General features: G+C 45.5%; 1 protein-coding gene across 1 annotated transcript in view; it reads right to left on the bottom strand.

Annotated features, from left to right (window-relative positions):
* The window catches only part of LOC109885371 (short transient receptor potential channel 5-like), a 147,615-nt gene that overhangs the window by 65,577 nt on the left and 54,335 nt on the right, over positions 1–27,703 (bottom strand). The window contains 3 exon segments of the mRNA XM_031831393.1: positions 14,771–14,974; positions 15,201–15,338; positions 27,075–27,254. Coding sequence (XP_031687253.1) covers positions 14,771–14,974; positions 15,201–15,338; positions 27,075–27,254 — 522 coding nt within the window.

Raw genomic sequence — 27,703 nt, forward strand, 5'->3', positions numbered from 1 at the left:
CTGAATCTCGTCAGTTTATTCTTCTTCTGAGAAATGAAGGCGATTCCATGTCAGAAATTGCTAAGAAACTGAAGATCTCGTACAACGCTGTGTACTACTCCCTTCACATAACAGAGTAAACTGTCTCTAACCAGAATAGAAAGAGGGGTGGGAGGCCCTGATGCACAACTGAGCAAGAGGACAAGTACATTAGAGTGTCTAGTTTGAGAAACAGATGCCTCACAAATCCCCAACTGGCAGCTTCATTAAATAGTACCAACAAAACACCAGTCTCAACGTCAACAGTGAAGAGGTGACTCCAGGATGCTGGCCTTCTAGGCAGAGTTGCAGAGAAAAAGCCATATCTCAGACTGACCAATAAAAATAAAAGATTAAGATGGGGAAGAGAACACAGACACTGGACAGAGGAACTCTCCTAATGGTTCAGACGCTACAGACAAAAGGACATTTTGAAGTTGCTCCAAACGTCAAATTTAAAAGTGTTTAGGGTTCAGGTTAGGCATGAACTCTGAATGGTTAAGGTAAGGTTTAAGGTTTGGGATAGGCTTCAAACAAAAATATCAAAAACGACTTTCTATTGCTTGAATCAAACATGCAACCTTTGGTACCAGAGGCAAACATTTTTGGGCCACATAAATACCTCCATCCTTCCTTAAGTTTGTATGGGTTACCTTCAGATGAGTCCCAAGATACTTCTGGGGGCCGTAGAGCAAAACGGAGAACACCATCGTGTTTGTGAGAGGCAGATGAGTACGCAAATCCGCCACCATCATCGACAACGCCCTGACAAAACCGAAAGCTACTTGACGGTAACAGCACTCACTGTTGCCCCTAGTGGCCATCTCCTGACGTCCTCAGACATGGATAGACATTGAACACTGACTTGTTTCAAGGGTGACCTGACTGCCTATAGTCTTACACATTACACAGTACTAATGTTATCACAGACAGATATGATGTTACTACACTTCCTGCAAGATAACTGAACAGCTTAACAAGCAACTGAGGAGAGGAGATCTCTCTCTCGATCTCTCCCTCTCCCACTCTCCCTCTCTCCCTCTCTCCCTCCCTCTCTTCCCAGCAGGAGGAAGACATGGAGGAGAGGAGGAAGAGGAGAAGACATGGAGGGAGGAGGGGAGAGGAGGAAGATGAGAAGACATGGAGGAGAGGAGGAAGAGGAGAAGACATGGGGGGAGGAAGAGGAGAAGACATGGAGGGAGGAGGGGAGAGGAGGAAGAGGAGAAGACATGGAGGGAGGAGGGGAGAGGAGGAAGAGGAGAAGACATGGAGGAAGAGGAGAAGACATGGAGGGAGGAGGGGAGAGGAGGAAGAGGAGAAGACATGGAGGGGAGGAGGAAGAGGAGAAGACATGGAGGGAGGAGGAAGAGGAGAAGACATGGAGGGGAGGAGGAAGAGGAGAAGACATGGAGGGGAGAAGGAGAAGAGGAAGAGGAGAAGACATGGAGGGGAGAAGGAGAGGAGGAAGAGGAGAACACATGGAGGGAGGAGGGGAGAGGAGGAAGAGGAGAAGACATGGAGGAGAGGAGGAAGAGGAGAAGACATGGAGGAGAGGAGGAAGAGGAGAACACATGGAGGGGAGGAGGAAGAGGAGAAGACATGGAGGAGAGGAGGAAGAGGAGAAGACATGGAGGAGAGGAGGAAGAGGAGAAGACATGGAGGGGAGGAGGAAGAGGAGAAGACATGGAGGAGAGGAGGAAGAGGAGAGGAGGAAGAGGAGAAGACATGGAGGGGAGGAGGAAGAGGAGAACACATGGAGGAGAGGAGGAAGAGGAGAACACATGGAGGAGGGGTGATGGGAGAGGAGGTAAAGGTTTAAACAGAAACACTGTGTTAATTCGGGCATGTTTTCCTGCATAGATTAGTAGTTAGCTAACTGGCTAACTACTACTGTTAGCTAGCTAGATAACTCCTAAGAATTGACAGTTAGCTACCCATGATTAATTCATCTACCTTACATAACACCAGTTTTATGTCAATTTTGCCAGTTAAACTATCTAGTTAGCTAGATTACTACAAATCGCATACACTGAGTGTACAAAACATTAATAAACACCTGCTCTTTCCGTGACATAGACTGACCAGGTGAATCCAGGTGAAAGATATGATCCCTCATTGATGTCACTTGTTAAATCCACTTCAGTCAGTGTAGATGAAGGGGAGGAGACGGGTTAAAGATCCCTGTGTTCCTAGTGTATGGCATACTTACTGTATAGCTAGTGTATGGCATACTTACTGTATAGCTAGTGTATTGCATACTTACTGTATGGCTAGTGTATGGCATACTTACTGTATAGCTAGTGTATGGCATACTTACTGTATAGCTAGTGTATGGCATACTTACTGTATAGCTAGTCTATGGCATACTTACTGTATAGCTAGTGTATTGCATACTTACTGTATGGCTAGTGTATGGCATACTTACTGTATAGCTAGTGTATGGCATACTTACTGTATAGCTAGTGTATGGCATACTTACTGTATAGCTAGTGTATGGCATACTTACTGTATAGCTAGTGTATGGCATACTTACTGTATAACTAGTGTATGGCATACTTACTGTATAGCTAGTGTATTGCAGACTTACTGTATAGCTAGTGTATGGCATACTTACTGTATAGCTAGTGTATGGCATACTTACTGTATAGCTAGTGTATTGCAGACTTACTGTATAGCTAGTGTATGGCATACTTACTGTATAGCTAGTGTATGGCATACTTACTGTATAGATAGTGTATGGCATACTTACTGTATAGCTAGTGTATTGCATACTTACTGTATGGCTAGTGTATGGCATACTTACTGTATAGCTAGTGTATGGCATACTTACTGTATAGCTAGTGTATTGCATACTTACTGTATGGCTAGTGTATGGCATACTTACTGTATAGCTAGTGTATGGCATACTTACTGTATAGCTGATAGGTATGAATATCAAAACACTTTAATGACTGAGAAAATGTCAGGTCTACTGAGTGCAAACTGGAACGTTGGGAAAATTCTGTGCAACTTCCGACGCACGTTTACTGTGAACCCAGAGGCTGTACCCTCTTTAAGGTACAGTTTTACTGTGGACAAGTTGGCTACTATGGTTATTTGATCATAATGTAGGCCTACCAGAGTGGCCTACCATCAAAAACAATGGACAAAATGAATCCCATAATATTTTAACATGGAAATAGCTGTGCTGTCATTCAGCCTACAGTAGCAGCCGATGTGTGGTGTTCATTGTAGACCAACATTCCATCAGACTCTGGAAAGAAACAAGCAGGGCTTGACATTTAACCTGTTTATCCACTTGTCCTTCAGACAAGGAGGTGACTGAAAATGTTGTTGTGTTGTTTGATGCAAGAAACCAGTAAAAATGCATCGTTATTCCCATATCATTATTACAGAGGATCAGACACATTATGCTACCCTCTGCCTATTGGCTACTGAGCTCAATCAAGCCTGTTTCAAAATACAACACTGCCCCTTTAAGACAAAAAAAACTCTTTACCATTACTCACCAGATGTCTAGAAATTTGCATGTTTTGTGCTCTTGTCAGAAGCAATCACTCCTCTATTGCTGACTACAAATGATCTATAGGTTCACACTAACTAGCAAAGGATATGAACAAATGATCTTTAACTGAGCTAATAACTCACTAACTAGCAAAGGATATGAACAAATGATCTTTAACTGGGATAATAACTCACTAACTAGCAAAGGATATGAACAAAATGTGCAGACATGGATACATGCAGCTCTCACTTTAATCTCAAAACAAGCGCATCGACTCACGGCCGCTCATGCTGTGAACATAGTCCAGTTCAAAGTGAATGGCACAGATCCATATATGGCAATATATGGCAATGGTCTATTTGCATATAGGCCTACTGCAGCTCTGAGTGGTTTTGGTGCACCGGTCTGTGTAGAATACGGGCCTGAGCCATGCCTGTCAATGCAGTAGAAACCTACTCCGATGCGTTCTGCTACAACAAAATCTCTTGCATAGTTCGCTTTGTTTCGGTATGTTGCTTTGGAAGTGGCTAATATTGTGTTGATTCGATCACAAATTCCCACAGTAAAGCGAAACATTGATAGTGTTAACTAAAGGGGGGAAACTCTAGAAAGTTTAGTGAAGTTCAATCTCGTGCTTCTCTGCATGCACATATATTTATTCTGCAGTCCTGGGGGAGCTGTGCGACCGCGCGCAGGTTATAGGGAACATTGGTTATGAAGTAAAACGTTATTTGTGTATATCTTGTTTCGTCTCTATTGCTGTTGTCTTGGCTGGAAGAAGGTTCAGTGAATTGGTAAGTCCATAGTAAGTCAATAGGGCTAACTGGCTAGCTACTACTTTTAGGGAGCTAGATAGCCACGAAGAATTGTCAGCTAGCTAAGGAATGCCGTTTTGATCTTTTCTTGTGTCAAAATAAGATTAACGTCAAATAACACTTGTTGGGACCTGACGGTGCCCATCGATGTCCAGGGGAGGCGGAGGGGTGTAGCACAAGCCAGGGGACCAGGACCCGGCCTGAGGACGGAAACATGAAAAGTGGATGAGCTGTTAGTGGGGAGCTGTAATCTATAGGTGATCTCGTTGACCCGCCAGAGGACCTTGAAAGGCCCCAACAAACCGGGGGCTCAAATTCGTACAAGGCAGGTGGAGCGAGAGGTTCCTGGTGGAGAGCGATCACGCGATCACCAGGATGGAACACGCAAACTCACTGCGGTGTTCAGGAGCCTGTTTCTTCTGGAGGCGGACTCTTGAGCCTCATGTGGGCATCGTTCCAAACCTCTGCGCATCTAACCAATCGTCCACTGCAGGAGCTCGGGGTCCACAGAGTCGGGACTGGCTGGTATCCAAGGACACACTGGAAGGGGATCAGCCCGGTGGAGGAGTGATGCAGTGAATTCTGGGCATAATCTGCCCAGTGAAGGAATCGTGCCCACTCAACCTGCCGGTCCTGGCAGTGACTCCTAAAGAACCTCCCCAGCTCTTGGTTCATCCTCTCCACCTGCCCTTTGGACTGAGGCCTTTGGACTGAGGCCGGTACCCGGAAGTGAGGTTGACCGTGACCCCCAGCTTCTCCATGAAGGCACTCCTGTGATGTGAATTAGGGGCCACGGTCGGAGACCTGAAGAGCTGTAGGGAGAGCAGAGAGAGGGATAAAACGGCAGGATTTAGAGAATCTGTCCACAACAACCATAATAGTAGTGAAACCATCAGAAGAGGGGAGATCAGTGACAAAATAATTGGACAGATGAGCCGGCTGAAACGCCCCTTCAGTATACGGAAGGCCTCATCGACTGCAGGACACCAACTTACGAGGACCACCCTTGAGGAGAGAAGTGAGAGCAGAGACGATGGAGATGAAGTTCTCAACCTACGTGGAACGACATGGGAAGGAAAAGCAGGTCCTCCGGCATTCCGGTGCCCAGTCAGTGATTTTTCATCCTCGAGATGATGGGGTCACGACGTTGGAGCCACCGGAGGCAGGGGTTGACTACGTGTACGGTTTAATTGATGATGAGGAAGGGATGCTTTCTTGATGCATGGGTTCCACTGTGAGGGTGAGTGGTGTTGTGATGTGCGTTATTGTGCCGGTTTCATAATGGTCAACTATACAGTGCTTGGACCGTAAAAGGAGAGCGGGTATGATTTGATGTTCAGGGAGGAGGCGAGGACCTTGTCGATGAAGTTTCCCGTGGTGCCGAAGTCCACTAGAGCTGTAGAGACAACACATGAGGGACAGCCAGCCAGTGAAATGTAAACCAGAAAGGGTTTGGCGGGAAGTGATGATGATTGAACACTCACCCGGGAGACCGGATGATCACAGGGCCGCCCCTCTGCCCTCGTGGACTCCGGGTTGGAACGTACCGGACACCGCTGAACAGATGCCCCTCTGCCTCAGTGGGGGTTCAGGCTCTGTTTCAGGACGGCCAAAAGGAGGAAGCGAGAGACGAGGGGGGGTGCCGGCACTCTCGAAGAAGTTTATCCAGACGGATAACCTTCTTCCAAGGAAAGGTTGTCGTCCAACTTCGTCTGGACCTCTTCGCGCAGTCCGTTTCGGAAAAAGGTGCGGACCACCAGCATATTCCATCTGCTAGAGGCTGTCACCGTCCGGATGGTGAGGGCAGTCTGGGCACCCTGCCGGAATCCTGAGCCATGAACCTCTCATTGAAACCCAGCTCCTCCTCTTCCAGATGGCCGTAGGCCACTCCAAAGCCTGTCCGGTCAGCAGAGAAATAAACTTGGCAACCTTGGACCTCTCGGTGGTGGAGGCTCATGTCTGATGGACGAAATAGAGAGAACACCGTAGGAAGTAGGAAGCCACGGCATTTCAATGGAGTCATATTTGTCCAGGAGGGACGATGACCTGGGCGGACTGCTGGATGGGCTGGGGGACTGGCTCGTCGAGACAACTCAGGATTGAGAATTTTCCGCTAGTTAGAGATTAATCCTCTTTAGTTGTTGTTGTTGTGGACCTTTTCCATTACCCTACCCAGTTGAGCCAGCTGGTCTGGGTGTTGACGGAGTAGGTGTTCCTGTTCGTCGACCATCTGGGAGATATCCTTAACTTCTGTTGCTTCCATATCTTTGGAGGCAGTATTCTGTAACGCAGGGAGTCAGGGAGCAGATGGTTACCAGGTGTGCGTAATGATGGTTGCCATTTGTACTTAACGATGGGGAGCCGGTGTGTGTAATGATGGAAACCAGGTGTGCGTAATGATGGTTGCCATTTGTACTTAACGATGGGGAGCCGGTGTGTGTAATGATGGAAACCAGGTGTGCGTAATGATGGTTGCCATGTGTGCGTAATGATGGTTGCCAGGACCGGTGGTTTGTAGATCGACGGCGTGGAGCACCGGAACGGGAGAGAGGTAGTAGGCGTAATTTACCAACAAAGCATTTTTGTTTACTAAGTTTCTTAACTAACTTCTGAGTCTCAGGGGAAAAGTAAAAAGTACATTATTTTCTTTAGGAATGTAGTGGAGTAAAGTACAGATACCCCAGAAAAACTACTTAAGGAATACTTTGAAATATTTTTACTGAAGTACTTTACACCACTGGGTAGTATGCATATTGAGAAACACCCAGTGTCTGGTTAGGATGATAATGCGGCGTATGTGTGTTTTTAAAACTGTGTCGCCATGGCGCTGAGGGCCTGTGTTCCTTCCTGTCTCTCTTCCAACCAGATGTTCGTGGGTAGCTAATCATAACAGACCAGAGTCCCTCTATACCTCCATCTCTCTCTCTCTTTTTCCATCTCTCTCTCCCCTTCCATCTCTTTTCCTCTCCCTCTCCCCCTCTCTCCCTCTTTCTCCATCTCTCTCCCCTTCCATCTCTTTTCCTCTCCCTCTCCCCCTCTCTCCCTCTCTCCCTCTTTCTCCATCTCTCTCCCCTTCCATTTCCTTTCCTCTCCCTCTCCCCCTCTTTCTCCATCTCTCTCTCCCCTTCGATCAGAGTCTAGCGCCCCTCTCTCCCCCTCTCTACCCCCATCTCTACACCCATCTCTCCTTCCCTTTCTAGACAGCTTTGTACTTCTTCTAAATCCCTATTCTACCTTCTCTCTGTGTGTTATGACAGAATGACAGACTAGTAAGTCCTCTCCTGTACTATACTACACTCTGTGGACTCCCTCTACTTTCTGTCAGACCGTACAGTGGATTGGGGACTCTAAAGTGAGATGGAAGAGACAGAGGAGACAGAACGGAGAGAATGGAGGCAGGGAGGCACTTCAGTGTCTTTTATTACATACAAACAGTTTCCTAAAGAGAGGGGGGTAAAGAGAGAGACAGACAGACAGACAGACAGACAGACGGAGAAAGACAGAGGGACAGAGGAGAGCTTGGGAGAGGTGAGGAGAGCTAGCGAGGGCCCCTCTCCACCCTTCTCCTTTCCTCCTTTCATCTTCCCTCCATCTAATATTCCTCAACTTCTAACAAATTCCTTTTCTGAGAAGCAACAACACATTCTCAAGCATCAAAAGACATCTGCCTTACACCTTACATCTACTTGTCTTACACATACCTTCCTTACACCTACCTGCGGCAGCGTAGCCTAGTGGTTAGAGTGTTGGACTAGTAACCAAAGGTTGCAAGTACGAATCACCGAGCTGATAAGGTACAAATCTGTTGTTCTGCCCCTGAACAGGCAGTTAGCCTACTGAGGTTGTCATTGAAAATAAGAATTTGTTCTTAACTGACTTGCCTAGTTAAAAAAATTAAAAATTACACCTTCTACCTATCTGCCTTCTGCATTACACCTACCTGCCTTTCACACCAGGGAAAACCTTACAGTGGTGAGTGTGTCCTACCAGTTTGAGTTTGGCCAGGTCATGGCTGGTCTCTCTAGTGTAGTACTATGCAGTATATAGTAATAAGAAGGTATAAACTTCTTAAGGCTGCAATCCCGTTAACGGAATCGATATGACAACAGCCAGTGAAAGTGCAGGGCGCCAAATTCAAAACAACAGAAATCTCATAATTAAAATTCCTCAAACATCTTATACCGTTTTAAAGGTCATCTTGTTGTTAATTCCACCACAGTGTCCGATTTCAAAAAGGCTTTACAGCGAAAGCACCACAAATGATTATGTAAGGGAAGACCCCCCTGAAGTGGACAAAAATGAATGGCAACACATTGGCACCGGACAAACCATATACACATTGGTCAATACCACCCAATTGGACGTAAATTCGTGCAAAGTTGATGGCAAATGTCATATGGCTATTGCCAGTTGTAACACTTCAAAAATCCAACAGGGGGTGAGTGCGCTCCACCGTGGTTTTTCATATTGGAAATGGACATCAAGTCAACATCCAAAAGCAAAATTTTGAAAAAATGATTTTTTGGTCAAAAATTATCACCCCTTAAAAAAGTGCTTTCTGGACCGTTTTTCAAAAATCTTTTTTTTTTACATGCGCATAAGAAATATGTTTTGTCCATTTGCAATGTGATTTCATAGGAAGTCAAAAGTCAAAAGTCAAAAATGTCAAAATGTAGTAAAAAACTTCACACACCCTTAAAAAACTGCTTTCTGGACCGTTTTTCAAAATTCTTTCCATTTTTGTGTCAATTACACATGTATAAGAACTGTATCAACATACTTTTGTCCAATTTTATTAGCCTAATTTTTATTTTATTTTTTACATGCGCATAAGAAATATTTTTTGTCCATTTGCAATATGATTTCATATGAAGTCAAAAGTCGAAAATGTGAACTTTTTTAAAAACTTATCACCCTCGTAAAAAAGTTCTTTCTGGACCGTTTTTCGAAATTGTTTCGATTTTATGTCAATTCATCATGTGTAAGAACTGTATGAATATATATTTGTAAAATTGTATTATCATAATTTTTTTTTTACTTGTGCATAAGGAATATGATTTGTCCATTTGGAATATGATTTCATAGGAAGTCAAAAGTCAAAGTCAAAAGTCACTTTTTTTGGGGCCAAATACCATAAGAAATTTGACATGCTCAAAAATCCTGCAGAAATGCAAAATTGACTGGCCAGATGAACTCGGGATGGCCTGGCAGTGATAGTTGCTCCTTTCCATCACTCATTGTGTTGACTTCATCATGTCCATTTTGTGATGTTTTTTCACTGTTGAATCATATTGCAAGTGTACGGGCATTTGCAATATGGTTCAATGGGCATTTACCATAAGAAATTTGACATGCTCAAAAATCCTGCAGAAATGCAAAATTGACTGGCCAGATGAACTCGGGATGGCCTGGCAGTGATAGTTGCTCCTTTCCATCGCTCATTGTGTTGACTTCATCATGTCCATTTTGTGATGTTTTTTCACTGTTGAATCATATTGCAAGTGTACGGGCATTTGCAATATGGTTCAATGGGCATTTACCATAAGAAATTTGACATGCTCAAAAATCCTGCAGAAATGCAAAATTGACTGGCCAGATGAACTCGGGATGGCCTGGCAGTGATAGTTGCTCCTTTCCATCGCTCATTGTGTTGACTTCATCATGTCCATTTTGTGATGTTTTTTCACTGTTGAATCATATTGCAAGTGTACGTGCATTGTTGTGCAACTGGTAACCCAAAAATAAAAATATGGTGATTTCATTATGTCCATTTGTTTATGTTTTCTTACTTTTGCAAAGTCACTGTGCATTTGCAATATGGTTCAATGGGCAGGTACCATCACGAATTTGTCATGCTATAAAAATCCTACAGGAATGTGAAATTGACTGGCCAGATGAACTCGGGATGGCCTGGCAGTGATAGTTGCTCCTTTCCATCGCTCGTTGTGTTGACTTCATCATGTCCATTTTGTGATGTTTTTTCACTGTTGAATCATATTGCAAGTGTACGTGCATTGTTGTACAACTGGTAACCCAAAAATAAAAATATGGTGATTTCATTATGTCCATTTGTTTATGTTTTCTTACTTTTGCAAAGTCACTGGGCATTTGCAATATGGTTCAATGGGCAGGTACCATCACGAATTTGTCATGCTATAAAAATCCTGCAGGAATGTGAAATTGACTGGCCAGATGAACTCGGGATGGCCTGGCAGTGATAGTTGCTCCTTTCCATCGCTCGTTGTGTTGACTTCATCATGTCCATTTTGTGATGTTTTTTCACTGTTGAATCATATTGCAAGTGTACGTGCATTGTTGTGCAACTGGTAACCCAAAAATAAAAATATGGTGATTTCATTATGTCCATTTGTTTATGTTTTCTTACTTTTGCAAAGTCACTGGGCATTTGCAATATGGTCGAATGGGCAGGTACCATCACGAATTTGTCATGCTATAAAAATCCTGCAGGAATGTGAAATTGACTGGCCCGATGAACTCGGGATGGCTGGGCAGTGATTCTGGTTAATCTCAGTCGCTCGTTAGGGTTGATTTCAGAATGTCACTTTGGTGATGGTACCTCACTGTTTAAACATATTGCAAATGGACAAGAGTCACCAGCAAGTCACCGTCCGTCAGTCAATTAGATATCATTCTGACACCAAACTGATACAAACTGACACCAAACCCACTTTTTCCAACTCGTTTAGTAGCCAACTATCACATACTTCAGAGCTGGCCCAAAATTCACAACGCCTTCGGTTCAAACCATAAAAAAAACATGAAACACGTAGTTACGTTCTAGCTGAGGCGACCCCGAATCCCGAGTTTCGGCTCGATAGGTCCTTCGGTGCCCGAGTAAAACGCTAATTGGTGCTGAAAATCCACTTTTTTCCAGGCCTTGCTACGGGGTCCTTGAATGAGCTATCGGACAGAAACGTTGGGATCTGTCTCTATGGGCCGAGCCGGTTTCAATTAACCTAGCCTTGCGTCTCTGAGACTTTTCTAAATGTCATCATTTTTGTAATGGTCAAAATGAATTGAAATCATTGCAAATGTACGAGGCTGTTTCTCGGTCCGAGAACCTTCTAGAGCCACCTAACTCACCACGCACTATCGACCGGAGGTCTAGAACAGGATTCTAAAGTTTCGGAACTCTAGGTCTGACGGTTCTTTTTTAGCTCGAACATAGCTAACTATTGCAGTCACTGTCTGTCTCTACGCACCCCAATACGTCCCTCCATCCAAGTTGTGTTTTAGTGTGATTTATTTTTCCTTTGAAATTTTATGGGAAAAATGACTGATTTACAGTTCATGGGGGTTGCCTAATCACATATATGAAGTTTTGGAAAGATCTGACTTTTTTAACCCCTCGAAACAGCCCAAGAGACACCAATTATGGCACTTCCGGTTGGCACAGGAAGCTATAAATCAACACATATCCTCACTGGGGTATGCTTTTACAGAATCCTGAGTTTTAAGTCCTTACGTTAAGAATTGACTGATTTACACAGGGTTGAATGCACTATGTCTATCAAACTGCAGGCAGGGTATGGATAAACACTTTTAGGGTGATTTTAACCACTTCCGGTTGGTCCAGGAAGCTTAGAATCAACACAGGTAGACCTCGTAGTGGCCTGATGGACTGTCATCGAAGACAGGTTCATACGACATTCATAACCCACATAGGCTTCAGGTTGAATTTAGGGGTGCAGGCAATGTATTCCTATGGGGAGAGAAGTCAATGCAAACTCTTTGAAGTAAACACCCTCTTTTAACTATTAAGGGTTAATGCCACACGGTCAACGTTAGGCTTGCACGGATCGGGAGGACCTTAGGAACGTACCTGAGGTCGAATTGTGCTTCTCACCCTAACGGTTCTCTCACTGTCACCCAAAAGCAAATGACGTTGTGGGGCAGGCTTCATTTTGGGCCTACTTTTCTAATGGTCGCTGCGCTTAGACCGAGCGAGCTACGGTCAAGCGGGATATCTCGTTGAACTCGGCATGGCCTAGAGATTATGTTTATGCCATTGCCTGCTCTCTGTGTCTTTGAGCACCGCACTTTATCACTCCATCCTTGCTGTGTGTGTGTGTGAGAGCTTTTCTTTGACATCTGCTGGGAGAAATGACTGATTTACAGTTTAGGAGGGTTACCTAGTCACACATATGAAGTTTTGGAGAGATGTGACTTTTCTAACCCTTCAAAACAGACAGTGTGACCCAATTAAAGGCACTTCCAGTTGGCACAGGAAGCTATAAGTAAACACATGTCTTGATTGACATAGAAACTTACAGAATCCTGAGTTTTAAGTCTTTAAGTTAAGAATTGACTGATCTACGATCTACACAGGGTTGAATGTAGTCATTTTCACCTTTGAAGGTTATGTACATCAAAACACCTTTTGGGTTAATTTAACCACTTCCGTTTGCTTCAGGAAGCTTAGAATTGGCACAGGTAGACCTCATAGTGGTCTGATGGACTGTCATAGAAGACAGGTTCATAAGGCATTCATAACCCACATAGGCTTCAGGTTGAATTTAGGGGTGCAGGCAATGTATTCCTATGGGGAGAGAAGACAATGCAAACTCTTTGAAGTAAACACCTTCTTTTAACTATTAAGGGTTAATGCCACACGGTCAACGTTAGGCTTGCACGGATCGGGAGGACCTCAGGTACGTTCCTGAGGTCGAATTGTGCTTCTCACCTTAACGGTTCTCTCACTGTCACCCAAAAGCAAATGACATTGAGGGCCAGCCTTCATTTTGGGCCTACTTTTCTAATGGTCGCTGTGCTTAGACCGAGCGAGCTACGGTCAAGCTGGGCATCTTGTTGAACTCGGCACGGCCTAGAGAATATGGAAATTCCATTGTAGGCTTTGTGTGTCTTTAAGCACCGCACTTTGTCACTCCATCCTTGCTGTGTGTGTGTTTCTGTGTGTGTGTGTGTGAGAGAGAGCTTTTCTTTGACATCTGTTGGGAGAAATGACTGACTTACAGTTTATGGGGGTTGCCTAATCACACATATGACGTTTTGAAAAGATCTGACCTTTTTAACCCTTGGAAAATGCCACTGTGACACCATTTAAGGCACTTCCGGTTGGCACAGGAAGCTATAAATAAACTCATATCCTGATTGAGGTATGCCTTTACACAATCCTGAGTTTTAAGTCTTTACGTTAAGAACTGAGTTATTTACGGAGGGTTTAGGGAGTGTGTGTTATTTCAGAAAATCATAAAAAATCACAGAAATCTCGCAGAGCTCCGCAGCACACTTTAAAAAGATTCGTAAGAACACCCTGCAACTGGATCTGTAACCGTTGAAAAAAAAAACACCTATCCGTGAACATCACCAATCTGTCGTTGTACGATTTCTCTTAAATGACGATAGATAAATGGCAGTTTTTTTTTATTGACACCGGAGGCTCCTTGACTTTGACGTGAAGTGGAAAAATAATTTCTCTATTTTCATTTTGGACCTTTAATCCCAGATAAATGGCCATAACTCAAAAACCGTTGAGGCCTAGACGCCATCTTGTTCGGGGCCAACTGCCCGTTATGCCAAACCTACGCTCACCGAGTTTCGGCTTTGAAATATTTTCAGTTTTCGAGATAAGGCCCCGTCGTGAATCGTGATGTTTTGTCCAATAGCAATATGATTGCTTATGCCCTCTTGTGGGAATTTCCGGGACAGCGGCAAAATGACCAAAATCGTATTATTTTTGTAAAACGGAAACCGAATGTCCGACAAAGTTCATTTGATGACTTCCCGGTAGGTCCGGCCCTGCCGCTCGGCCCGACGCCGTCCGCGAATTTTACAAACGATTTCGGACGTCTAGTAAGGGACCGTACATTTCCAATATGGACTTTCTCACTAACCATATGGCACCTGCCGAAATCTTCCCTTAAGGTATGTTAGGGCACCACCAAGTCACAGAAAAACACAGCCATTTTTCCAGCCAAAGAGAGGAGTCACAAAAAGCACAAATAGAGATAAAATTAATCACTAACCTTTGATGATCTTAATCAGAATGCACTCCCAGGAATCCCAGTTCTACATTAAATCTTAGATTTAGTTCGATTATGTCCATTATTTATGTCCAAGTAGCTACTTTTGTTAGGGCGTTTAGTACACAAATCCAAACGCTCGTACAGGTCCATGCGAACGTCGGACGAAAACTTTTCAGATTTCCCACTTCCTGTTTGGATTTCTTCTCAGGTTTTTGCCTGCCATATGAGTTCTGTTATACTCACAGACATCATTCAAACAGTTTTAGAAACTTCAGAGTGTTTTCTATCCAATACTAATAATAATATGCATATATTAGCAACTGGGACTGAGGAGCAGGCAGTTTACTCTGGGCACCTCTGGGCACCTTATTCATCCAAGCTACTCAACACTGCCCCTGCAGCCACAAGAAGATAATATGTCCTACCTCTTTGTGTTGGTATTTGATGGCCAGTTTGAGTTTGGCCAGGTCGTGGCTGGTCTCTCTAGGGTCCAGTTCTTCACTGTCATCTCTGTGGTTCAGTATAGTCTCCAGCTCTCTGCTGCTCCTAGCCTGGTCCAACAGGTCTTTAGCAAACAGCTTACACTGCTGAGACAGCTCCTCATATTCCTGACGAAACTCATTCTCCACCTAGGAAGAGGAATAGACAGGTTATTAACTGTTAGAAAGCCTTTATAACCCTTTATAAACATGTTATAAACACCACATTGCTGAGACAACTCTTCATACTCCTGATGGAACTCATTCTCCACCTAGGAAGAAGAATAAACAGTAATACACTGGTTGTAAACCACTTATAAAGCCTTTATAACCCTTCATGTGTGATTTAAACTGCTGGGGAAACGTTGTTACAGACCTTGCTGAGTTCTTTGAGTTCCCAGCCCAGTCTAAAGGCAGTGAGGATGGGGTCTTCACTGGAGAGAGAGATGAGCGAGGGAGAGGCCAGCGCCTTATAGATGTTCAGACGAGACCTGGAGTGACGTAGGCTGTCCACCTACAGGGAGGAGACAGAGAGGAGAGGATGAGCGAGGGAGAGGCCAGCGCCTTATAGATGTTCAGACGAGACCTGGGGTGACGAAGGTTGTCCACTACAGGGAGGACAGAGAGGAGAGGAGAGGATGAGCGAGACCTGGTGTGACGAAGGCTGTCCACCTACAGGGAGGACAGAGAGGAGAGGAAAGGAGAGGATGAGCGAGGTCATGGCCTTATAGATATTCAGACGTGACCTGGAGTTACGAAGACTGTCCACCTACAGGGAGGATAGAGCAGAGGAGAGGATGAGCGAGATCATGGCCTTATAGATGTTCAGACGAGACCTGGAGTGACGCAGGCTGTCCACCTACAGGAATAGGGGTGCCTGGTCTTCCAGGTTTGGCCTGTAAACAGTAGCTATAAAAAGTGATTGAGTAGGCTTCCAGGTTTGTTAAATCATGAACAGGAAAAGCCTGTGCCCCTCCAGTACCAGGGTCGTCTGCCCCTCCAGTACCAGGGTCGTCTGCCCCTCCAGTACCAGAGTCGTCTGCCCCTCCAGTACCAGGGTCGTCTGCCCCATCCAGTACCAGGGTCGTCTCCAGTGTTCGCATGTTCCCAAAAGTCAATCTGGATGAATTTGAGAATAAGACAAGATACGTAAAACACGAGATAAAGGAAATAAAACATCCTGTGGGGGAAGATGTGGCTGAAATAAAACACATAGAAAAAATGTGTACACTCTCAACAACCAAGAAGAGAGGATTTCAGGGCTCTATCTCTCTTACCTCCACAATGAAATAGGGTGCAGGCCAGGCAGCAGGCTGTTAGCCAGCCTGCCAGCTTAGTGGAGTCTGCCACTAGCACAGTCAGTGTAGTCAGCTCAGCTATCACCATTGAGACCGTGTCTGTGCCTCGACCTAGGTTGGGCAAAATTAAACATGGCGGTGTTCGCCTTAGCAATCTCACTGGAATAAAGACCTCCTCCATTCCTGTCATTATTGAAAGAGATCATGATACCTGACATCATAAAATAGGGCTACTTAATGTTAGATCCCTCACTTCCAAGGCAGTTATAGTCAATGAACTAATCACTGGTCATAATCTTGATGTGATTGGCCTGACTGAAACATGGCTTAAGCCTGATGAATTTACTGTTTTAAATGAGGCCTCACCTCCTGGCTACACTCGTGACCATATCCCCCGTGCATCCCGCAAAGGCGGAGGTGTTGCTAACATTTACGATAGCAAATGTCAATTTACAAAAAAGAAAAACCGGCTGTGTTTTCGTCTTTTTAATCTATGCAGCAACTCAATCACTTTTTATAGCTACTGTTTACAGGCCTCCTGGACCATATACAGCGTTCCTCAGAAGTTCCCTGAATTCCTATCGGACCTTGTAGTCATGGCAGATAATATTCACATTTTTGGTGACTTTAACATTCACATGGAAAAGTCCACAGACCCACTCCAAAAGGCTTTCGGAGCCATCATCGACTCAGTGGGTTTTATCCAACATGTCTCCGGACCTACTCACTGCCACAGTCATACTCTGGACCTAGTTTTGTCCCATGGAATAAATGTTGTGGATCTTAATGTTTTTCCTCATAATCCTGGACTATTGGACCACCATTTTATTACGTTTGCAATTGCAACAAATAATCTGCTCAGACCTCAACCAAGGAACATCAAAAGTCGTGCTATAAATTCTCAGACAACCCAAAGATTCCTAGATGCCCTTCCAGACTCCCTCCACCTACCCAAAAACGTCAGAGGACAAAAATCAGTAAACAACCTAACTGAGGAACTCAATTTAACCTTGCGTAATACCCTAGATGCAGTTGCACCCCTAAAAACTAAAACCATTTGTCATAAGAAACTAGCTCCCTGGTACACAGAAAATACCCAGGCTCTGAAGCAAGCTTCCAGAAAATTGGAACGGAAATGGCGCCACACCAAACTGGAAGTCTTCCAACTAGCTTGGAAAGACAGTACCGTGCAGTATCAAAGAGCCCTCACTGCTGCTCGATCATCCTATTTTTCCAACTTAATTGAGGAGAATAAAAACATTCCCAAATATATTTTTTATATAACTAAAAAGCAGCATTCCCCAAGAGATGATGGCTTTCACTTCAGCAGTGATGAATTCATGAACTTCTTTGACGAAAAGATCATGATTATCATGATTATTAGAAAGCAAATGACAGACTCCTCTTTAAATCTGCGTATGTCACGTGAGAGTGGTTGGCTTGTCTTCCCTCTGCAATGTGTGTGCGTGTGTGTGTGCTACAACAACAGTGGCAATATAAAAATGTATTCTTCAAATTGTAGTATCATATAGTTGTCATGTTCTGTGTTCACTGTCTTCAAACTCTCTGTCATTGATGAGACAAAGAGCAGCGTGAGCCACATCTTTAATAAAGTGAAACTTTCACAAAAAAACAGAAACCAGAAACCGACCGTGACGCAACCATGGAGCACACAAACACACACAGAAAATAAATCATTTCCCACAACATTAGGTGGGAAAAAGGCTGCCTAAGTATGATTCCCAATCAGAGACAACGATAGACAGCTGCCTCTGATTGGGAACAAAGAAATAGAAAACATAGAATGCCCACCCAAATCACACCCTGACCTAACCAAATAGAGAAATAAAAAGGCTCTCTAAGGTCAGGGTGTGACAGCGTATTTCTCCAAAGCTCAGTTGTCCCGAGTCTGCACAACACGGCCAGGACGAAGGATCAAGAGAGATGCTCAAGTGTTTTAGTACTATATCTCTTGACACATTGATGAAAATAGTCATGGCGTCTGAACCTTCAAGCTCAATACTGGACCCTATTCCGCCTAAACTACTGAAAGAGCTGCTTCCTGTGCTTGGCCCTCCTATGTTGAACATAAATAACGGCAAAAAAACAATAAAGTTTATTTTGAAAAAAAAAAATCTTGGCCCAGAAAATATCAGTTTGTCTCTGTGAATGGTTTGTCCTCTGACAAATCAACTGTACATTTCGGTGTTCCTCAAGGCTCCATTTTAGGACCACTATTGTTTTCATGATATATTTTACCTCTTGGTGATGTAATTTGAAAACATAATGTTAACTTTCACTGCTATGCGGATGACACACAGCTGTACATTTCAATGAAATATGGTGAAGCCCCAAAATTGCCCTCGCTAGAAGCATGTGTTTCAGACATAAGGAAGTGGATGGCTGCAAACTTTCTACTTTTAAACTCGGACAAAACAGAGATGCTTGTTCTAGGTCCCAAGAAACAAAGAGATCTTCTGTTGAATCTTACAATTAATCTTGATGGTTGTACAGTCGTCTCAAATAAAACTGTGAAGGACCTTGGCGTTACTCTGGACCCTGATTTCTCTTTTGACGAACATAACAAGACTGTTTCAAGGACAGCTTTTTTCCATCTACGTAACATTGCAAAAATCTAAAACTTTCTGTCCAAAAATGATGCAGAAAAATTAATCCATGCTTTTGTCACTTCTAGGTTAGACTACTGCAATGCTCTATTTTCCGGCTACCCGGATAAAGCACTAAATAAACTTCAGTTAGTGCTAAATATGGCTGATAGAATCTTGACTAGAACCAAAACATTTGATCATATTACTCCAGTGCTGGCCTCCCTACACTGGCTTCCTGTTAAGGCAAGGGCTGATTTCAAGGTTTCACTGCTAACCTACAAAGCATTACATGGGCTTGCTACTACCTATCTCTCTGATTTGGTCCTGCCGTACAGACCTACACTTACGCTACGGTCACAAGACGCACAAGATGCAGGCCTCATTATTGTCCCTAGAATTTCTAAGCAAACAGCTGGAGGCAGGGCTTTCTCCTATGGAGCTCAATTTTTATGGAATTGTCTGCCTACCCATGTGAGAGACGCAGACACGGTCTTGACCTTTAAGTCTTTACTGAAGACTCATCTCTTCAGTGGGTCCTATGAGTGAGTGTAGTCTGGCCCAGGAGTGGGAAGGTGAACGGAAAGCCACTGGAGCAACGAACTGTCTCTGCCTGGCCGGTTCCCCTCTTTCCATTGGGATTCTCTGCCTCTAACCCTTTTACAGGGGCTGAGTCACTGGCTTACTGGGGCTCTTTCATGCCGTCCCTAGGAGGGGTGCGTCACTTGAGTGGTTTGAGTCACTGACGTGATCTTCCTGTCCCGGGTTGGTGCCCCCCCCGGGGCGTTTACATACTTGGACATGGTGTCTCCCGACCCTCCTGTCTCAGCCTCCAGTATTTGAATGAATGAAACAATGAAACAGATACACTGATTTGTTATTGGTTGTATGTATTAAGTTAGCACTGTGTTAAGCACTGCCCACCCATCTGTCTCCTACCCTAGGAGTATCATTATGTTAAGCACTGCCCACCCATCTGTCTCCCACCCTAGGAGTATCATTATGTTAAGCACTGCCCACCCATCTGTCTCCCACCCTAGGAGTATCATTATGTTAAGCACTGCCCACCCATCTGTCTCCCACCCTAGGAGTATCATTATGTTAAGCACTGCCCACCCATCTGTCTCCCACCCTAGGAGTATCATTATGTTAAGCACTGCCCACCCATCTGTCTCCCACCCTAGGAGAATCATTATGTTAAGCACTGCCCACCCATCTGTCTCCCACCCTAGGAGTATCATTATGTTAAGCACTGCCCACCCATCTGTCTCCCACCCTAGGAGTATCATTATGTTAAGCACTGCCCACCCATCTGTCTCCTACCCTAGGAGTATCATTATGTTAAGCACTGCCCATCCATCTTTCTCCCACCCTAGGAGTATCATTATGTTAAGCACTGCCCACCCATCTGTCTCCCACCCTAGGAGTATCATTATGTTAAGCACTGCCCACCCATCTGTCTCCCACCCTAGGAGTATCATTATGTTAAGCACTGCCCACCCATCTGTCTCCCACCCTAGGAGTATCATTATGTTAAGCACTGCCCACCCATCTGTCTCCCACCCTAGGAGTATCATTATGTTAAGCACTGCCCACCCATCTGTCTCCCACCCTAGGAGTATCATTATGTTAAGCACTGCCCACCCATCTGTCTCCCACCCTAGGAGTATCATTATGTTAAGCACTGCCCACCCATCTGTCTCCCACCCTAGGAGTATCATTATGTTAAGCACTGCCCACCCATCTGTCTCCTACCCTAGGAGTATCATTATGTTAAGCACTGCCCACCCATCTGTCTCCTACCCTAGGAGTATCATTATGTTAAGCACTGCCCATCCATCTTTCTCCCACCCTAGGAGTATCATTATGTTAAGCACTGCCCACCCATCTGTCTCCCACCCTAGGAGTATCATTATGTTAAGCACTGCCCACCCATCTGTCTCCCACCCTAGGAGTATCATTATGTTAAGCACTGCCCCCCCATCTGTCTCCCACCCTAGGAGTATCATTATGTTAAGCACTGCCCCCCCATCTGTCTCCCACCCTAGGAGTATCATTATGTTAAGCACTGCCCCCCCATCTGTCTCCCACCCTAGGAGTATCATTATGTTAAGCACTGCCCACCCATCTGTCTCCTACCCTAGGAGTATCATTATGTTAAGCACTGCCCACCCATCTGTCTCCTACCCTAGGAGTATCATTATGTTAAGCACTGCCCACCCATCTGTCTCCTACCCTAGGAGTATCATTATGTTAAGCACTGCCCATCCATCTTTCTCCCACCCTAGGAGTATCATTATGTTAAGCACTGCCCCCCCATCTGTCTCCTACCCTAGGAGTATCATTATGTTAAGCACTGCCCACCCATCTGTCTCCTACCCTAGGAGTATCATTATGTTAAGCACTGCCCACCCATCTGTCTCCCACCCTAGGAGTATCATTATGTTAAGCACTGCCCACCCATCTGTCTCCCACCCTAGGAGTATCATTATGTTAAGCACTGCCCACCCATCTGTCTCCCACCCTAGGAGTATCATTATGTTAAGCACTGCCCACCCATCTGTCTCCCACCCTAGGAGTATCATTATGTTAAGCACTGCCCCCCCATCTGTCTCCCACCCTAGGAGTATCATTATGTTAAGCACTGCCCCCCCATCTGTCTCCCACCCTAGGAGTATCATTATGTTAAGCACTGCCCACCCATCTGTCTCCTACCCTAGGAGTATCATTATGTTAAGCACTGCCCACCCATCTGTCTCCTACCCTAGGAGTATCATTATGTTAAGCACTGCCCACCCATCTGTCTCCTACCCTAGGAGTATCATTATGCTAAGCACTGCCCATCCATCTTTCTCCCACCCTAGGAGTATCATTATGTTAAGCACTGCCCCCCCATCTGTCTCCTACCCTAGGAGTATCATTATGTTAAGCACTGCCCACCCATCTGTCTCCTACCCTAGGAGTATCATTATGTTAAGCACTGCCCACCCATCTGTCTCCCACCCTAGGAGTATCATTATGTTAAGCACTGCCCATCCATCTGTCTCCCACCCTAGGAGTATCATTATGTTAAGCACTGCCCCCCATCTGTCTCCCACCCTAGGAGTATCATTATGTTAAGCACTGCCCCCCCATCTGTCTCCCACCCTAGGAGTATCATTATGTTAAGCACTGCCCCCCCATCTGTCTCCCACCCTAGGAGTATCATTATGTTAAGCACTGCCCCCCCATCTGTCTCCCACCCTAGGAGTATCATTATGTTAAGCACTGCCCACCCATCTGTCTCCCACCCTAGGAGTATCATTATGTTAAGCACTGCCCCCCATCTGTCTCCTACCCTAGGAGTATCATTATGTTAAGCACTGCCCATCCATCTCTCTCCCACCCTAGGAGTATCATTATGTTAAGCACTGCCCACCCATCTGTCTCCCACCCTAGGAGTATCATTATGTTAAGCACTGCCCATCCATCTCTCTCCCACCCTAGGAGTATCATTATGTTAAGCACTGCCCACCCATCTGTCTCCCACCCTAGGAGTATCATTATGTTAAGCACTGCCCCCCCATCTGTCTCCTACCCTAGGAGTATCATTATGTTAAGCACTGCCGACCCATCTGTCTCCTACCCTAGGAGTATCATTATGTTAAGCACTGCCCAGCCATCTGTCTCCTACCCTAGGAGTATCATTATGTTAAGCACTTCCCATCCATCTGTTTCCCACCCTAGGAGTATCATTATGTTAAGCACTGCCCACCCATCTCTCTCCCACCCTAGGAGTATCATTATGTTAAGCACTGCCCACCCATCTGTCTCCCACCCTAGGAGTATCATTATGTTAAGCACTGCCAACCCATCTGTCTCCCACCCTAGGAGTATCATTATGTTAAGCACTGCCCATCCATCTGTCTCCCACCCTAGGAGTATCATTATGTTAAGCACTGCCCACCCATCTGTCTCCTACCCTAGGAGTATCATTATGTTAAGCACTGCCCACCCATCTGTCTCCCACCCTAGGAGTATCATTATGTTAAGCACTGCCCATCCATCTCTCTCCCACCCTAGGAGTATCATTATGTTAAGCACTGCCCACCCATCTGTCTCCCACCCTAGGAGTATCATTATGTTAAGCACTGCCCCCCCATCTGTCTCCTACCCTAGGAGTATCATTATGTTAAGCACTGCCCACCCATCTGTCTCCTACCCTAGGAGTATCATTATGTTAAACACTGCCCACGTATCTGTCTCCTACCCTAGGAGTATCATTATGTTAAGCACTGCCCATCCATCTGTCTCCCACCCTAGGAGTATCACTATGTTAAGCACTGCCCACCCATCTGTCTCCTACCCTAGGAGTATCATTATGTTAAGCACTGCCCATCCATCAGTCTCCCACCCTAGGAGTATCATTATGTTAAGCACTGCCCATCCATCTGTCTCCCACCCTAGGAGTATCATTATGTTAAGCACTGCCCATCCATCTCTCTCCCACCCTAGGAGTATCATTATGTTAAGCACTGCCCACCCATCTGTCTCCTACCCTAGGAGTATCATTATGTTAAGCACTGCCCATCCATCTGTCTCCCACCCTAGGAGTATTATTATGTTAAGCACTGCCCATCCATCTGTCGCCCACCCTAGGAGTATCATTATGTTAAGCACTGCCCATCCCATCTGTCTCCTACCCTAGGAGTATCATTATGTTAAGCACTGCCCACCCATCTGTCTTCTACCCTAGGAGTATCATTATGTTAAGCACTGCCCATCCATCTGTCTCCTACCCTAGGGGTATCATTATGTTAAGCACTGCCCATCCATCTGTCTCCTACCCTAGGAGTATCATTATGTTAAGCACTGCCCATCCATCTCTCTCCTACCCTAGGAGTATCATTATGTTAAGCACTGCCCATCCATCTGTCTCCTACCCTAGGAGTATCATTATGTTAAGCACTGCCCATCCATCTGTCTCCTACCCTAGGAGTATCATTATGTTAAGCACTGCCCATCCATCTGTCTCCCACCCTAGGAGTATCATTATGTTAAGCACTGCCCATCCATCTGTCTCCCACCCTAGGAGTATCATTATGTTAAGCACTGCCCATCCATCTGTCTCCCACCCTAGGAGTATCATTATGTTAAGCACTGCCCACCCATCTGTCTCCCACCCTAGGAGTATCATTATGTTAAGCACTGCCCACCCATCTGTCTCCCACCCTAGGAGTATCATTATGTTAAGCACTGCCCACCCATCTGTCTCCCACCCTAGGAGTATCATTATGTTAAGCACTGCCCACCCATCTGTCTCCCACCCTAGGAGTATCATTATGTTAAGCACTGCCCACCCATCTGTCTCCCACCCTAGGAGTATCATTATGTTAAGCACTGCCCACCCATCTGTCTCCCACCCTAGGAGTATCATTATGTTAAGCACTGCCCACCCATCTGTCTCCCACCCTAGGAGTATCATTATGTTAAGCACTGCACATCCATCTGTCTCCCACCCTAGGAGTATCATTATGTTAAGCACTGCCCACCCATCTGTCTCCCACCCTAGGAGTATCATTATGTTAAGCACTGCCCATCCATCTGTCTCCTACCCTAGGAGTATCATTATGTTAAGCACTGCCCCACCCATCTGTCTCCCACCCTAGGAGTATCATTATGTTAAGCACTGCCCACCCATCTGTCTCCCACCCTAGGAGTATCATTATGTTAAGCACTGCCCACCCATCTGTCTCCCACCCTAGGAGTATCATTATGTTAAGCACTGCCCACCCATCTGTCTCCCACCCTAGGAGTATCATTATGTTAAGTACTGCCCACCCATCTGTCTCCCACCCTAGGAGTGTCATTATGTTAAGCACTGCCCACCCATCTGTCTCCCACCCTAGGAGTATCATTATGTTAAGCACTGCCCACCCATCTGTCTCCCACCCTAGGAGTATCATTATGTTAAGCACTGCCCACCCATCTGTCTCCCACCCTAGGAGTATCATTATGTTAAGCACTGCCCACCCATCTGTCGCCCACCCTAGGAGTATAATTATGTTAAGCACTGCCCACCCATCTGTCTCCCACCCTAGGAGTATCATTATGTTAAGCACTGCCCACCCATCTGTCTCCCACCCTAGGAGTATCATTATGTTAAGCACTGCCCACCCATCTGTCTCCCACCCTAGGAGTATCATTATGTTAAGCACTGCCCACCCATCTGTCTCCTACCCTAGGAGTATCATTATGTTAAGCACTGCCCACCCATCTGTCTCCCACCCTAGGAGTATCATTATGTTAAGCACTGCCCCCCCATCTGTCTCCCACCCTAGGAGTATCATTATGTTAAGCACTGCCCACCCATCTGTCTCCCACCCTAGGAGTATCATTATGTTAAGCACTGCCCACCCATCTGTCTCCCACCCTAGGAGTATCATTATGTTAAGCACTGCCCACCCATCTGTCTCCCACCCTAGGAGTATCATTATGTTAAGCACTGCCCATCCATCTGTCTCCCACCCTAGGAGTATCATTATGTTAAGCACTGCCCATCCATCTGTCTCCTACCCTAGGAGTATCATTATGTTAAGCACTGCATCTGTCTCCTACCCTAGGAGTATCATTATGTTAAGCACTGCATCTGTCTCCTACCCTAGGAGTATCATTATGTTAAGCACTGCCCATCCATCTGTCTCCTACCCTAGGAGTATCATTATGTTAAGCACTGCCCATCCATCTGTCTCCTACCCTAGGAGTATCATTATGTTAAGCACTGCATCTGTCTCCTACCCTAGGAGTATCATTATGTTAAGCACTGCCCACCCATCTGTCTCCCACCCTAGGAGTATCATTATGTTAAGCACTGCCCATCCATCTGTCTCCCACCCTAGGAGTATCATTATGTTAAGCACTGCCCACCCATCTGTCTCCCACCCTAGGAGTATCATTATGTTAAGCACTGCCCACCCATCTGTCTCCCACCCTAGGAGTATCATTATGTTAAGCACTGCCCACCCATCTGTCTCCCACCCTAGGAGTATCATTATGTTAAGCACTGCCCACCCATCTGTCTCCCACCCTAGGAGTATCATAATGTTAAGCACTGCCCACCCATCTGTCTCCCACCCTAGGAGTATCATTATGTTAAGCACTGCCCACCCATCTGTCTCCCACCCTAGGAGTATCATTATGTTAAGCACTGCCCACCCATCTGTCTCCCACCCTAGGAGTATCATTATGTTAAGCACTGCCCATCCATCTGTCTCCTACCCTAGGAGTATCATTATGTTAAGCACTGCCCATCCATCTGTCTCCTACCCTAGGAGTATCATTATGTTAAGCACTGCATCTGTCTCCTACCCTAGGAGTATCATTATGTTAAGCACTGCCCACCCATCTCTCTCCCACCCTAGGAGTATCATTATGTTAAGCACTGCCCATCCATCTGTCTCCCACCCTAGGAGTATCATTATGTTAAGCACTGCCCATCCATCTGTCTCCCACCCTAGGAGTATCATTATGTTAAGCACTGCCCATCCATCTGTTTCCTACCCTAGGAGTATCATTATGTTAAGCACTGCATCTGTCTCCTACCCTAGGAGTATCATTATGTTAAGCACTGCATCTGTCTCCTACCCTAGGAGTATCATTATGTTAAGCACTGCCCATCCATCTGTCTCCTACCCTAGGAGTATCATTATGTTAAGCACTGCCCATCCATCTGTCTCCTACCCTAGGAGTATCATTATGTTAAGCACTGCATCTGTCTCCTACCCTAGGAGTATCATTATGTTAAGCACTGCCCACCCATCTGTCTCCCACCCTAGGAGTATCATTATGTTAAGCACTGCCCACCCATCTGTCTCCTACCCTAGGAGTATCATTATGTTAAGCACTGCCCATCCATCTGTCTCCCACCCTAGGAGTATCATTATGTTAAGCACTGCCCACCCATCTGTCTCCTACCCTAGGAGTATCATTATGTTAAGCACTGCCCATCCATCTGTTCACGCCCCTTTTCTGCATTTTGTTGCGTTGCGGCCTTGTTCTAGAATGGATTAGGTTTGTTTTTTCCCCTCGTCGGTCTGCACATGGTTCCTAGGGTGGGGGGGGGGGCTGTTTTCGCATTGTCATTGTGGGGTGTGTGAGTTAATGAATAATGTTTTTTATTTGGTCAGTTTTGGAGTGGGGTTGTGGCATGGCAGAGTGTGTTTGTGTGTGTGTGTGTTTGTGTGTGTGTGTTTAATGCCAAATGTAATTTAATTGCATTGTTGTTATATCGTGAAAGGAAACAATAAACATTGTCATTACAAAAAGGTATGTAAAAACACTTATATTTTACAACAATTCCCATCACACCTCTGAGCTGGAGGCACACTCGACACAGTCACATCGTATCTGGTGGGGTCTGGGAATTGTGACTTTTCTCTGGACCAGTAGTTTAATGATCTCATAGTTGTTGGTGTGAGCTGCCAGGATGACTGGAGTTATGTCTGGAGTAAACTCTGAGAACTGACTGTCCATCATCAGGGATGGGACCTGGGAGGAAGAGAGGAAGGAGAGGAGAGAGGAGGAGAGGAGAGAGAGGAGAGAGGAGAGAGGAAGAGAGGAGAGAGGAAGGAGGAGAGAGGAGGGAGAGGAGAGAGGAAGAGAGGAGGGAGAGGAGAGAGGAAGAGATGAAGAGAGGAGGGAGAGGAGAGAGGAAGAGATGAGGGAGAGGAGAGAGGAAGAGATGAAGAGAGGAGGGAGAGGAGAGAGGAAGAGATGAGGGAGAGGAGAGAGGAAGAGATGAGGGAGAGGAGAGAGGAAGAGATGAGGGAGAGGAGAGAGGAGGGAGAGGAGAGAGGAGGGAGAGGAGAGAGGAAGAGAGGAGGGAGAGGAGAGAGGAAGAGAGGAGGGAGAGGAGAGAGGAGAGAGGAAGAGAGGAAGAGAGGAGAGAGGAGAGAGGAGAGAGGAGAGAGGAAGAGAGGAGAGAGGAGAGAGGAAGA

Source organism: Oncorhynchus kisutch, linkage group LG9 (genome assembly GCF_002021735.2).
Source record: "Oncorhynchus kisutch isolate 150728-3 linkage group LG9, Okis_V2, whole genome shotgun sequence".
NCBI classification, from domain to species: domain Eukaryota; kingdom Metazoa; phylum Chordata; class Actinopteri; order Salmoniformes; family Salmonidae; genus Oncorhynchus; species Oncorhynchus kisutch.